This window comes from Brassica rapa, chromosome A10 (assembly GCF_000309985.2).
Source record: "Brassica rapa cultivar Chiifu-401-42 chromosome A10, CAAS_Brap_v3.01, whole genome shotgun sequence".
Lineage (NCBI taxonomy): Eukaryota > Viridiplantae > Streptophyta > Magnoliopsida > Brassicales > Brassicaceae > Brassica > Brassica rapa.
In genome coordinates, this window is record NC_024804.2 from 721,607 (window position 1) to 736,729 (window position 15,123).

Consider the following 15,123-nt stretch of genomic DNA (forward strand, 5'->3'; position numbering starts at 1 on the left):
CTAGGGCAAACCGTCCAATTGCTTGTATTTGGGTCTGTTGGGCCGTTTATTTTATTTTGGATCTCGGCCTTTGTTGTAAGTTGCTTTTCGTGCTAGTGGATTTTTTGTTTATGGGCTTCTGCCGTAGGCTTGGCCTTTTTAATCAATAAAAACAATTTGGGAAAAAAAAAAGTATGTTCGGTTTTCTTTTTCACTACGACTTTGATTTTAATATACCATAACATTTGTTGAGCTTTTTCTTCGTCTAAATAATTTAAGTACTTTTCTGTTAAAAGGAATGATGGGAGTTAAAATTTAATCAGCAATCACACGAAGATCTTATCTAGTAATGTCACATCATATGAATATGATGGTGGTGGATAATGTTTAACGTTACAACTGCCGGCTCCTTTTTCCCCTTTAATACCCAACTTATTACATCAAAAGACTTTGTAGTCCCTCCTTTGTTTCTAACACTTTGCTTTAATCACAATCTATCAATTTTGATTTGCTGCTTTCCATCTAAATTTCATAATAGAGGAAATTAGCTCAATATACTAAAAGAAGTGGGATACCAGAATGAAGAGAAAATGGTAATGATAGGAAAAAGAAAATTGGAGAGAAATAAGGTATGAAGTGCAAATAAGGTAGATTTGGTGTGTAGGGAGTACAAATTCTCTTCATAATATATTCACCCTTTTCGTCAGATCACCTTTTTTGTTATTATCCCAAAGATTTTACAATATGCAGGGTAATTCTTGGGTGTACACTCATATAAACCTCGGACAAATATACTTCTATAATATATTGCCTTTTTCTTATAAATATCAATATCAAAAAAGTAATTAGTTTCATAAGAGCATTTCCAAAAAACAAAACACTCTTTTTGAAATTTCTAAAACTCTATATTTGAAGTTTAAAAGTATTTTTCTCCAAAATCAAAACTTTAAACTTAACTCGAAAATAATTTGTATTTTATACTATGATCTTTATATTTATCATAATTAATTTAAGTTCATAAAACTTTTACTAGCACATATATAAAAATATTACAACAATATTAGTTAGTAAAATGTTATATTAAAATATAAAATTTTAAATAAAAATAAAATAATTAATATTAAAATTTAAGAAAAATACCACAATATTCCATAAAATTATTTTCTTAATGCATATATGATTATCCAGTGCATTTTGAAGTAAAAACAAATCTCTTTATTTTTAATTTGTAGATTACGAGCTAAAAATTGTTGAAAACGAGTGATATCAATACATGTAAATACATTAGATTTGAAAAAGTAAAAGAAGAAAATAAAATATTGCTAAAAAACTTAACTTTTACCGATGATATTAGTACTCGTGAATACATTCTATCTGAACAATAAAGAATTGTACAAAAAATATATCAAAAAACAACAACAACCATCTTCGGTTACACAAAAGAAATTTGAACAATATTTTGGAGATTTTGGAGATCCCTGATCAAGTTTACATGACTGTTAGTAGTGTTTTAATATATAAATTTGTGTAATAGTTATGTCTTCATGTAATTTTTTTAAAGCATTTTTTTTGTTTAAGTTTTTTTTTGTATATTGTTTCTGTATAAAGTTAGTTTTAAAATATTTTCAATTTATTTTAAAGTTTTATTTAATTTTATGTGTAAAACTTTAATTTATAAAAAAAAATTAGAATATTTATGAGATATAATTATTTTAAAGATTAAAACGATAAATGTAAATAATATTTGAAGATCATAAATGTGATGTATAATTGTAGGGACTAAATTTAAAGTTTTGAGTGGTGAAATTTTAAATATAGAGATTCACTCTTCAATTTGAAGTTCATTTTTGGAGAACAAAAAACTTCATATTTAAAGTTGTAGAGTATCTTTTGGAAATGCTTTAAAACAAAACTGTTATGCAAATTATACAAAAAAAAACAGTTATGCAACATGCATTTCTTAAAAATACAAATCTTAACTCAGATAAAATATGTAAAATAAATTTGAAATTTAATGTAATAATCATGGTCCATGATGGATACTCCTACAAAAGATCTCAAGAGTGCTTCGGTCCAAATCAATTAGTTGAATGTTAGAATCTCGTTCAAGTAATTTCAGCTTCACGTTTTAGTTGGTGTACGTAGATTTTCTTTTTATTGGATAATTATGATCTTAAGTTTTAATTTGTTTATACGCTTCGCCGTGTTAATTTAATTCGTCAGTAGAATAGTTAATTTCAAACATGTTTTGATACTTTATACAACCGTTTTAAACCACCATTTTGGTTTTTGTTTATTTACTACAAATGATGATAATTAGTTATGGTGTGGAGCTGTGGTTCTTTGTTTTTACATTACAACAGTATGGTGTAGCTATTATGTCAAGCGTCTACGCGTTAATAAGCTGTCATATATCTAATATATCAATCATATTAAATAAGTAGGCTGTGCATGTGCTAATATATATATGTCAAATGCTAAATACTGGATTAACATTGGTTGTATACTTTATATGTGATCATGTGTTGTAATTTTAACTCGTGGCCATATTTACTAATGCATTATGCATATATGTATATATTTTAATATATATTGGATTCTTATGTTTCATCAGTTGTAATTTAACTCTTAACAATATGTATTATCAAACTTTTCCCGTGATCATGCATGGATACAAACATTTATGTAATGATTAAATTAAAAAAATTGATAAAAGAATTTTTTTTGTTTATAACTTTTAAGTTAACTTTTAATCTCTAGAATATTATTTGAAAAGTCAGTTTGTTATGTATTATTATGTTTCCATCTTAATTGGATATATGATTTCACATATAATATTTTGTATAGTTTCAAATATTTATTTTTTTCTTAAATTACATCTATTATTCTAAATTAAACAATGATTTTTTAATTATATCAAAATTGGACTATTATTTTCTTAATTTTATGTAGTTAAGTTCATTTTCTTATTTTTGTAAATATATTGGTGTTTTTGGTATAAATAGGTATATATTGTTTTAGAAAATAGGAAACGTAAATATTAAATCAGAATTGCATTAATAAACATAACTTGTAATATTTTGAAAATACATACAAAAGAACACTACTACACACTAAATCTTAATAATTGTTTGATTTTTCATAATTTAGTATATTGAATTGTATCGATTTTTTGATTACAACTGTTTTGGTTACAATTAAACTAAAATAAGCTCATCTTGTTACTTTTATCTTAGGATGAAAAATATATTTTGTAAGATTGTGTATAATTTGCTATATGATGTTTTTCATAAAATTAAAAAATCTAAGTGTTAATAAATTTTGTTATGAAAATTCTAATCATTCAATCAAAAATATATTGATAAATAAGAAATACTATTTATATTGTTGTAGCCTCACGCTATAAAATATTTATTTAGTTTTAAAATAATCATAAGATATAATAATTTTTGGAAAAAAATGAGATATTAAATAATCATTTATGTTGTTCCAAATTATTTTCTTATTAATTATTAGATCAAAAGATATTTATAATAAAAAATATTATTATCTTTTAGAAAAATATATCTGAATTATTATATTTTTAGATTTTGTGAAGTTATTTTTATATATATTTATAAGTATAAATTTTTTAAAGTTATTGAATTTTTTTTATTTTTGTTGTAGGAAACATAAAGAATAAAAAAAACTAAATTCGTTTTATATAAATGTCTATGTTTATATTTTATATTTTTTTTGTCTTTTTATTATTTATGTGTTTTAATAAAAAAAAGAAAATTACATTAAAAAGTTAATCACAGTTTTATTAAGAAAAAGAAAATATTGATAATTATTATTAATGGAAATCACTAATAATTAAAAAATCGAAATCACTAATAATATTTTAAATTTATTAAAAGTGTAAGTGTAATAAAATAGCTGAGAGTTAAAGTGAGCGCGACACATAAAAAAATGACTTCTCAAATAATATTATAGAGATAAATAGGCCAGCTAATGTGCCTTTTTCAAACAAACAAAAAGCTAGCTAGTAGCCCGTTTTAAAAGTTGTGTGGGGAATGGTGGGGATATCTTCTCTAATTAATTTTTATATATCTATACAGGATTTCATAAGTTTACAGGGAAGTTTATAATCCAAGAAGATAAGATAACGATGCATAGACTAAATTTATTAACACACAAATATACAGGGGTATATAAAGAGAGTATAAAACATTTCACATGGCCTCAAATAATTATTTAAGTTCCACCCAATGAGACAAGGTAGATTAGCCGCAAGTGGATTTGGATTCCCTTTCACCCCCATTATTATAGGTATTGATGAAATTGTAATTAGAAGTTTACTAGTTTAGAACAGTGGCACATGTAGTATTTAACCCATGTATTGTACTCCGTAAATGTTTTACTGAAATTATTGGTTCAAGACTCAAGAGTGATTATCATTTCTTTTTCTGAAAGACTATTTCACATTACCACTTTTCTATTGGACCATCTCTTCAAACTGGCACCTTTCTCAATTTTGAGTTAGAAACTGGATACATGCTATTAATAATACATATCCATATATAGTGAACTTTTTGACTCAGACAATAAGAAGTTCATATGAGCCAGACCCACCCAAGAACTGGACCACAAACAAGACCTATTCCTAGAAAAACAACCATGAAGACTGCCGCAAGTTCTGCCTCTGATGCATGAACCGTTTTGGGAGCCATGATCCTGAGGACACTGGTGAGATAGCCGCTGGTGAGGCCTTGCATGAAGGTCAGAACAACCACGGGCACTTCTGTTCTAAGCCAGTGTGGTCTACGTAGACACGCAGAGGAGGGGATAAAAGAGAAGCCTAATGATACAAGCCCCAGTAGCAGATTTTACACTCTGCCATAGATATAGTCTGCAGTGAGTGACTTGCCAACGAAATCCTAGATGTTGTACACTGTGATGAGCAAAATCGGATACCAACTCTGGAGAAGTTGGGATTTCAAATTCTCAGCTATAAACCCGGGAGATATCGATAAGGTGACGGTATATATTATTAAGATACCCGAGGCTGGCCACTTGATCTTCCTCCCAACCATCCATATTGTTAGATTCGAATATAAAGGTTGTTAAAACTTAAGGTGTTGTTGCATCACAGGTAACTTTTGTAGCACGTTAATTACAGCAAAGGAAGCAGGAGAGTAAGATGGTCGAGCTCACTATGAAGTAGCAATGAACACTTGTTCGCAGCCCCTTTGGTGTCTGTGGCAGCGAAGCTTTTGTCGTAATCCTAACTCCTAAGGACGGAAATGATTATACCTAGCAAAAACAAAGATTAAAAAAAAAATGTAGCGTTTTTACAGCTTTTGCTTTTATCATAATTAACCTTTTTTGTTGTTGATATAAATCTAGCTACCTTCAGGAGATTTAGTTGTTTAAAATATTAAACATATTGAATTTCTTAATAAGTTTTTACTTACAATAATTATTTGGAAAAAAATGATGGCATTACATATACAGATATTGTAACTATTACCTTTGAAAACTACACTAAAAATAAAATACCTATATAATATATATGGTGTTCAGAATTATGTGCTTGGTCCGTTTGTCTTTCGGACCATGCTTTGAGGTAATTAGTGCATTATGTTAATTTTAATTGGAATTAGAAGATGTTCATTGCCTGAAGAGGCAGTCCCCGCAAATATTGGTTGCATGTACTGTCTAGGAAGCTTTCCGGCTGAACCAATCCATCAGCTAAACCACAGAGCACGACTGATCCAACCATCAAGAGGTAAGAGATATTCTCACTGTTTTCGCCTTTCCAGACCCAATCTATCATTGGCGAAACCATTATGGAGATGATGAACATATATGGAAAACCCTAAGTATCCTCAGTCTATAGCTCAATCTTGTGTTCCAAGTCATCATCAAAACCAGAACCAAGACCGAGCAACCATGTAAGCCACGGTGAAAGTCTTCTCCACATGCTTGTCGGGATACAAGTAGCCAAAGTAATCAACGGCTGTGATCAAAGCGTTCCATGGTATTAAACTACCAGCACCCAGCAAAAAATGGATCACGTACGCAGCTCTATAAGAGACTCTTGTCTCGACTTCATTAACAATCACTTTCTCATCCACCATTCTCTCTTCTCACTAATTTGCTTTAGGTTCTTGAAAACTTTCTGATATTGGTTTCCTTATAAAGCAAGGGTGGTGGTGATTTGATTAGATTACTGTGTTGTTTGGTGGTGGGAAGACCAACAGTGCGAGTCACACATCTTAACAATTATTATTCGGATTATGATTCTTTGATTAGAGATGACAGAGCTAGTACAAAGAAACAAGAAACTGTATAGTATGATTTTCGGTGGGACATAAAACAGATGGGTTAGAATTAAAGTTACTACTTTGTGCATGACATTGGTCGGGACTCGTCTTTTCGATAACCTTATATTCCATTTACTGCATAGACTCAGCACTACTAAATCGGCTTCTTCTTCTGACCAATGCCTACTTTCAAATTTTCACCACTCTGAGCGTGAAACCTTACAATTATATAGTCCGTGTGACATTGTTCTTAGTTTTGTAATAAAAAAAGTTAAAAAGTTTTGGAGTTCCTTGCTGCTGATAAGATGTTTCCCAAGGCTTTCGCAATAGTTACTGAGTTACTACTTTAGTAAAGTAGTATTATAGTTTCATAAAAGAAAAGAAAAAATACTTACTTAGTGAGCACCGATGATATCAGCCAATGGAGTGTGAGATTTAGGACACTGAAGTAACGGGAGCACAACTTGTTGTCTGTTTCCGACACCCAGCCCATACTTATTTTCAGTTCTTTTTAATTACGGTGCCTTCTTCTTCGTGACCTCTTAGTGACTCGAAAAAAAAATAATTTTATCCTTCCTCTTCTCACGGATTTTTCTGCCCATTTTCAAGGTTGCGTTTTCAAATTCTAGTCGTCTTTTAATATTTGAATATTCGAAATATACATTCCCATGATCTTGCACTATAAATGTCTCGTTATACCATCTACGTATTGTAGCATGGTCAATAACTCAATATATAATACAACTTTCATAGATCATACAAACCATATAAAATGTATTAATGCATCTATATCGAATATAACACTAATATACAACCAGGAAAAGATTGGTGTATAGAAACAGAAAATTTTCGATCTCTCTTTGTTTTAGCATCTAATTATTGATCACCCGCAAACATTGTTCCATAAGTCCTTTAATCTGCGTCTGCCCAAGCGATGAAATGGTATTATGGTACAAAGAAGTACTCGTAATATATAAATATTCTCATATCTATATGCATATAATAAATGATTCGTGGAATTCCACTTCACCGGCTACATGTAAGAAAAAAAAGAACCAAAATGTGTATTAAAAGAAAAAGCAGAATAAAATAAAGATCGTTAGGAATTTAGAATGGTGACATCTCGTATAAGCCAAGTTACTACTATCTTTACCTGCAAGTGGGAAACATGTTGAAGAAAAAAGAAACCGTATCGCAAAATAGATAGCTACGAATATAAATCAACATTTTTCTTTGTTACGATCTAAAATAAAGAACAATCAAAACGAAATAGTTAGTCAAAAAAATAATCAAAATCAAATTAAGAGAGTTAGATCATCTCCAATCACACTCTATAATTTCCTCTATATTTCACTCTAAAATAGAGTAACTCTATTATAGAGTTGGATTTGCTCCAATGGTTCACTATATAATAGAGTTACTCTATAATAGAGTGAAATATAGAGTATTCTTGTTTTTTCACTCTATATTTGGAGTAAAAAAATAGGATTACTCTATATTTCAGTCTATTATAGAGTAATTCTATTATAGAGTGAACTATTAGAACAAATTTAACTCTATAATAGAGTTACTCTATTTTAGTTTAAATTATAGAGAAAAAAATAGAGTGCCCTTGGAGATGCTCTTACTACACCATTTTAAAATGAACTAGAATAAAATCTATCTAACTTGACATATAATATTTCTAAGGAATCGGGACCCACGCTGAGACAACTGTCTTCCAACATTATCTAACCATTACATATCCAAAATGGCAGGTTAATTCACTCATCAAATCTCCCCACTTGTTCCTCAAATTTAAATGTAAATTATTTCAGAATTAGATATATAAAAATTTTATTTTTTAAAATATAAGAAAAAGTTATTAAGATCTTCATATGCTTGATTTTGCAATATTTGTATTTAAAATATAATATTGCAATGGTAGCGTAATAAATAAATAAAATCATGAAGAGAGCTACTCGTTATCATAACTTCATTGCCTCTCTATATAAGCACACAAACTTCACTCTCACAATCCTTCATCACATTTACATTTTTCTCTTCCACCCCACAAAGTTAACCGGAAGAGGAAAATAAAATAAAAACTAAAGAAATGATTCTCCACAAAATGGCGTTCTTGGCCGCTATTCTTTTCTTCTTTGTAAGCAGCAGCATTCACGTTCACAGCCGCGAAACGTTTGCTTGCGATACAAAGGACGCAGCAACAGCGACACTGAGATTCTGTCAGCAGTCAGTTCCGATACCGGAGAGAGTAAAGGATTTGATCGGACGGCTGACGTTGGCCGAGAAAGTAAGCTTGTTAGGAAACACTGCGGCGGCGATTCCACGGCTAGGAATCAAAGGGTACGAGTGGTGGTCGGAGGCTTTACACGGCGTTTCAAATGTGGGTCCCGGTACTAAGTTCGCTGGGCCCTTCCCTGCGGCCACCAGTTTCCCTCAAGTCATCACCACTGCTGCTTCCTTCAATGCCTCCTTGTGGGAATCCATCGGACGGGTCAGATCTTTTATCTCTCTCTCTCTTTTATCCATTAACTCAAAACACCGATCTAGCTAGCATTAAACACTTCTCAATCAATATCTTCACTGTGAAAATGACGTAAGTAATAGTGTTATTACAAATCTAACTTATTAAATTCAGTAGCGATGCTAGTATAATTTATTCGGAATACTTTCGGTGGGTCGAAATATTCTCTTCTCTCGAAATATTACTTATATTTTGATATTTTATTTTATTTTATTGTATATGATAGAGAATAATTAATAGATGTGATATTTTGACGGTTCTCGTGTTTTGATATGTCTGGTAGTTCATGCAAAAAAACGTAGGAACGAATCTCTTATTAGCCTACGCCATTTAAAGTAATAGAAATATATTTAAAGTAACTTGCTTTAAATATTATTCTTCTTTTGTTTTTGTTTGTTTTTATGCCTCCAATTTGTGACAAAGATCTGATTCTAAATAAAATTTTATTTTAAACAGCTGAATTGACTTATAATATATCTTGATTACTCGAATAGTATATAGAAAAGCAAAATAACAGTACGATATTAAAACATTAAAAAGGCGAGAAAATGAAATCTGAACTTATCGTACACCTTTTGCTAAAAACGAGGCATCAAGTTGCACGACATGGTATCAACAACTTGCATAATTAGTATAGCGCATTTTATCAATGGTGATAATAATGTGACTAACTTACGCTATCAAGGGGGTGCGCAGGTTGTGTCAAATGAGGCCAGGGCCATGTATAACGGTGGAGTTGGTGGGCTTACATACTGGAGCCCAAACGTTAACATATTGCGGGACCCACGATGGGGACGTGGACAGGAAACTCCCGGTGAAGACCCTGTCCTAGCTGGTAAATACGCCGCCAGCTACGTAAGAGGTTTACAGGGAAACGACCGTAGCCGGTTGAAAGTCGCCGCCTGTTGCAAACATTTCACGGCGTACGATCTCGACAACTGGAACGGCGTCGATAGATTCCATTTCAACGCTAAGGTTTTATTTTTTATTTTCTCGCTTCAACTTTTATTTTAATCTTAAATTTTCTCACGAGAGAATTTCACACGTGATTGTCAGGTGAGCAAGCAAGACATAGAAGACACGTTCGATGTTCCTTTCCGTATGTGTGTGAAGGAAGGAAACGTGGCGAGCATAATGTGTTCGTACAATCAAGTTAATGGCGTTCCGACATGTGCCGATCCGAACCTCCTGAAAAAGACCATACGTAACCAATGGGGTCTCAACGGGTAATTTCATGCTACGTTAGCTAAAAAAGCACTTCTATAATAAATTTGATACACATCGCTGACCGTTGACTTATATTTTGTTAACAGATACATCGTCTCCGACTGTGACTCTGTTGGTGTTCTATACGATACACAACATTACACTGGTACTCCTGAAGAAGCAGCCGCTAAATCCATCAAAGCTGGTATTTAATGGCTACAATATTGTTTCGTTTTATAATCAATAAAAATTGATATCTATGTAGATTGTGACCACTGACCGATATGTCTATGCATATGTAATAACTAATCATGTGTATTGTTGTAGGCTTGGATTTGGATTGTGGACCGTTCCTAGGAGCTCATACCATCGACGCCGTGAACAAAAACCTGTTGCGTGAGTCAGACGTTGACAATGCCGTAGTCAACACACTAACAGTACAAATGAGACTAGGAATGTTCGACGGCGATATAGCGACTCAGCCTTACGGACACCTTGGATCAGCACACGTTTGTACACCGGTTCACAAGGGACTAGCTCTCGAAGCAGCTCATCAAGGAATCGTCCTCCTCAAGAACCTCGGCCCGTCTCTACCTCTCTCTCGTCACCGCCACCGTACGGTAGCTGTTATCGGACCAAACTCGGACGCAACAGTCACAATGATTGGTAACTACGCAGGTATTGCTTGTGGATATACCAGTCCGGTTCAGGGTATAGCCGGTTATGCACGAACCGTTCACAACAAGGGTTGCGAAGACGTGCATTGCATGGACGATAGGTTGTTCGATGGTGCGGCTGACGCAGCTCGTGGATCTGATGCCACGGTTCTTGTGATGGGTTTGGACCAGTCTATTGAAGCTGAGTTCAAGGACAGAAACAGTTTGCTTTTGCCTGGGAAACAACAAGAGCTTATCTCTCGAGTTGCTCGGGCCTCTAAAGGCCCAGTCGTTTTAGTTTTAATGTCTGGTGGGCCTATTGATGTAACTTTCGCGGAGAAGGATCCGAAGATCTCAGCAATTGTTTGGGCCGGGTATCCGGGTCAGGAAGGCGGAAGAGCAATCGCCGATATTTTATTCGGCGCTGCTAACCCCGGAGGGAAGCTTCCGATGACGTGGTACCCGCAAGAGTACCTAACAAACTTACCGATGACCGAAATGTCTATGAGAGCAATCCGGTCCAAGCGTATACCGGGTCGAACATACCGGTTTTACGACGGTCCGGTTGTTTACCCGTTCGGTCACGGTTTGAGTTACACTCGCTTCACGCACAGCATAGCCGACGCGCCTAAGGTGATTCCAATAGCTGTACGTGGTAGAAACGGCACCGTATCAGGGAAGTCTGTACGTGTGACGCACGCTAGGTGTAACCGTCTCTCTCTAGGAGTCCACGTTGATATCAAGAACGTTGGGACAAGAGACGGGACTCACACGATGCTTGTGTTCTCAGCTCCGCCAAGTGGAGAATGGGCCCCGAGAAAGCAGCTGGTTGCTTTCACGAGGGTACACGTGGCGGCAGGGGAGAACAAGCGTGTGCAGGTGAATATACACGTGTGTAAGTATTTAAGTGTGGTGGACCGGGCCGGGATCCGAAGGATACCGATCGGTGATCATGGGATTCATATTGGAGATGAGAGTCATACCGTCTCGCTTCAGGCTTCTACTCTTGGAGTCATCAAGTCTTGATTCTGTTTCTTTTTTTTTTGTTATTGAATAACTCTCAAGAAATTTAAAGAAACAAATTGGATTGTTGTATCATATCGATTGATGTGAGGATAAGGAGAAAAGGAAAAGTGATTCTTATGATTCAATCAAATATTTGAAATTGAGTTGTATGGCTTATGATTTGTGGAAAGTTGCATTTGTGTGTTTGTTTGTGGTAAGTGTGTTTATTTCAAGGTAAGTAGCAACCCTTATAGGTCATGTGTGGACAGTGTGGTATTAATATTAATGGGCCTTTCTTAGGCCCAAACGTTAAAAAAAAAGAGTGAATATTTTAATTTACTTATAAAAAGCGAAGTCTTCTCTTCCGTCATCGTCGCCGATTTGCTACTCCCGTCTGTTCATCTCCGGTGAGTTCCTCTCTTCCCCTTTTTGACTCTTTTATCGTCCGGTAGCTCTCTGGTTTAGAGTAATTGAGAATTTTGCCTTTGGATGCTTTTTTGTGAAGTTTTCCCCTAAAACACACTCACACTAGGGTTAGAGAAATTTGGAGAGAAGAAGAAGATGAGTAACACACCAGGAGCGGCGGCGCCGTCGTCGTCGAAATCTAAAGCTACGGGAAATTCTCAAGCGCCGGAGAAACGCAAACTCCTCTTTCAAAAAGAATGTAATTTTCACATTCTTTAGGCTACAGTGTAACAATTGGTGCTTGTGGTAACATTGAGTGTTATTTTTTTTTTGTTTTTTGATGATTTGCAGTGCAGCATATGATGTATGGATTTGGTGATGAGCAAAACGTAAGCTTTTCTTCTTTTCTATATCATATAAGTGGTTATTATTCAGTTATAAGGTGTTGCTTTGAAGGGTACTAACTCATGATGCATATCTAACCAAAACTTCTTTAGAATCTTGCATTTTTTTTTTCATTAATATACTTATGCTAAAGTTCATGTGTCCTCTGTCTTTTAGCCTCTTCCAGAGACTGTGGCGCTTGTAGAAGACATTGTTGTGGAATACGTCACTGATTTGGTATTCACTTTCTCTCATCTTTTTTACTACATTACAACTAGAGAGTAGCTGAGTATATATATTTATTGGTTGCTGCTAACCGGGAAAGGGATTTTTTTGTTAATGCTAAGACACATAAGGCTCAAGAGATAGGCACGAAGCGAGGAAGGCTACTAGTTGATGACTTCTTGTATCTAATCCGCAAGGTATCTTACTCAAAATGAAACCCTGAGGCTGGCTACGGTTTTGTGTTCTATCTATATGACTATGTTCTTGTGATGTGGGTTTATGCAGGATTTGCCAAAGCTTAACCGTTGTAGGGAACTGTTGGCAATGCAAGAAGAGCTTAAACAAGCTCGTAAAGCTTTTGATGTTGACGAAGAGAAGATTACTTCACTCGATTGATTAATAGTCCTTTTTTTTTGTGAGAGCGCATCTTTTTTTTTTTGTGAGATAAACTTCTGAAAGTTAGCCAGTGACCTTTTGAAATCAAGACTGTAACTCAATGTAACAGTGAACTCATGTCTCTGTTTTATTGTGTGTTTGTGGGTTGCAGAAACTAAATGTCTATAGCAATGAAGTAACCATTTATTTAACCAAAATTGAAAACAAAAATGAAGAATTAACAAAAAAAAGAGAAACATTTCTATGTGAAAAATTTAGAACACTTGTTATAATCATCATACAACGTCATTGTGTTCTTTGTATTGCAAGTAAGAGATTTGTCTCTGTAACTTCATCTGTTGATAGAAGTTAGCAATAAACTCATCTGCTCTCACATCAACCCCTTTCTCATCTTCTTCTTCATCTTGATAAGTACCATCCGCACGTTCACATTTCTCATTGCAACAATCGTTATAATAGCCGTAGGATCTAACATCCTCTGTATCGTTATCTTGACGGTCCAATTCAAAGTCGTAATCAAAGTCAACGGGAGGAGCAATGCAAGGCAAGAGGAACCTCATGGAAGCAGGGCGATGCATCTTCACGTTAAAGACCGGGGTCTCGTCGAAAGAGAGCTGTTTCTCACCGAGATAACGGACGCTATCGACGCTGTTAGAATGATGAGCTAGGGATTTGAGATGCTTGGAGACCAAGTTGCGTAGCTCGAACATGTGCCATTTCTTGAATATGCCACCTTTTCTTCCCCAGAGAAGAGCCATTCTTACAAGATTCCAAGCTCTTTGTGTTGCGACTGATCTGCTTTTCTTCTTTGATTCCCCCATGAGTTTGGATTATTACTTCTTTCTTTGTGGATTTGTTCGAGCTATGAGATGGAAACAGTTTTTTTTTTTGCTGCTTATGGTTCTTCAGGTGGATGTGTTGATGGGAGAAGGTGTGGACACTTGTGTGTGTATTTATACAAGAAGCTAGCAGCTTTTAGCAGTTGTCTACGCGGAAAGAGAGAGATTTACACATAAATATATTCAATAAAATAAAGTTGTTTCGGACAAAGAAAAGAACATCAAAACTTATTTTCATAAAGTTGGATTTCAAGTGGGACCTATCAGGGCTGTACGCGGGAAAGATCTGAGCTGTTTAGCCTTTTGTTTGTTTCTTCAAAACTTCTTGTGGTGTTTTAACAGTTGATTATTAGTAATTAATTTTTCTAATTGCGTGTCTTCTGAGTGTAATATAGACGCGTAGACTCAATTAAGGAGACGTATGTAACTAGACAAAATTACAAACATTGTATTATATGTTTCCGGACCATGAAAAAAAAAATGTTTCCGGAGCATGTGCCTTTCGTTCCCAGTATTCTTCTATTAATCCAATATTCATTATTACCGTTCTCTAATCAGTCAAAAGTTACAGTTTTAGTTATTAGAGATTCGAAAGTGGGTGATTAACTAACACAATGAACTAATGAAGCTCGTGACAAAGTAAAGAATCGTGGTCGGTCCGTATATAAGATAGCTTACAAGCTTGTTTACACTTACACACAAAGTTGTCTAAATAGTACTAGTATGTTTTTATCAGTAATTGTAATAAATACGATCTGAACAATACTTAGTGACTAATTTCAAGCAAATTTAGATGATTGGACTTGATTAATAATTGTACAAGTATAATAGAGATATACGTACGTACAATAGAACCTTCGTTGTAATCAAATAATAATTGTAGAAATAATCAGAGACTTGATCAATAATTAGCAAAAGACTTAAGAGAGAAGGTGATTGGTTTAGTTGCGCTGTCGTTGAATAATGTCTTACTGCTGTCTCGGTTATTTTACTTTCCACGGAACCGTGTCCTATCATAGATTTTGTTGTGTGTGTGTTTTTCCTAGGTTTCTGTTTGATTTAGTTCAAACATTATATAGAAAACCATAGAATATGTTCAATAACAAGAATCAATATTTGATTCGGCTTTTATTCAAAACTTTAGCTCAAATCCAGTTTGATTTAGCTCAACTGGGCTTATATGTTCGTCTACA

General features: G+C 34.1%; 4 protein-coding genes across 4 annotated transcripts; 2 read left to right on the top strand and 2 right to left on the bottom strand.

The window, feature by feature from the left end:
• Window positions 1-4,487: 4,487 nt before the first annotated feature.
• LOC103844717 (equilibrative nucleotide transporter 8) lies at window positions 4,488-7,899 on the bottom strand. The gene is given in 9 exon segments (XM_018655505.2): window positions 4,488-4,800; window positions 4,802-4,869; window positions 4,872-5,132; window positions 5,134-5,247; window positions 5,249-5,274; window positions 5,639-5,704; window positions 5,707-5,841; window positions 5,844-5,912; window positions 5,915-7,899. Coding segments are annotated over 9 exon segments (1,152 nt in total). The 5' UTR covers window positions 6,102-7,899; the 3' UTR covers window positions 4,488-4,574.
• Window positions 7,900-8,144: 245 nt separating this feature from the next.
• LOC103844567 (probable beta-D-xylosidase 2) lies at window positions 8,145-11,866 on the top strand. Its single transcript, XM_009121368.3, has 5 exons — window positions 8,145-8,784; window positions 9,511-9,789; window positions 9,871-10,040; window positions 10,128-10,225; window positions 10,348-11,866. The coding sequence occupies exons 1-5, from the start codon at window positions 8,383-8,385 to the stop codon at window positions 11,700-11,702; spliced, it is 2,304 nt and encodes a 767-aa protein (XP_009119616.1). The 5' UTR covers window positions 8,145-8,382; the 3' UTR covers window positions 11,703-11,866.
• Window positions 11,853-13,282, top strand: LOC103844568 (transcription initiation factor TFIID subunit 13). The gene is made up of 6 exons (XM_009121369.3): window positions 11,853-12,088; window positions 12,187-12,345; window positions 12,438-12,475; window positions 12,648-12,707; window positions 12,818-12,892; window positions 12,981-13,282. Exons 2-6 carry the CDS (start codon window positions 12,243-12,245, stop codon window positions 13,089-13,091), a joined length of 387 nt encoding a protein of 128 aa, XP_009119617.1. The 5' UTR covers window positions 11,853-12,088; window positions 12,187-12,242; the 3' UTR covers window positions 13,092-13,282.
• Window positions 13,250-14,142, bottom strand: LOC103844569. The gene has a single exon (XM_009121370.3). It carries the CDS (start codon window positions 13,910-13,912, stop codon window positions 13,367-13,369), a length of 546 nt encoding a protein of 181 aa, XP_009119618.2. The 5' UTR covers window positions 13,913-14,142; the 3' UTR covers window positions 13,250-13,366.
• Window positions 14,143-15,123: the final 981 nt, after the last annotated feature.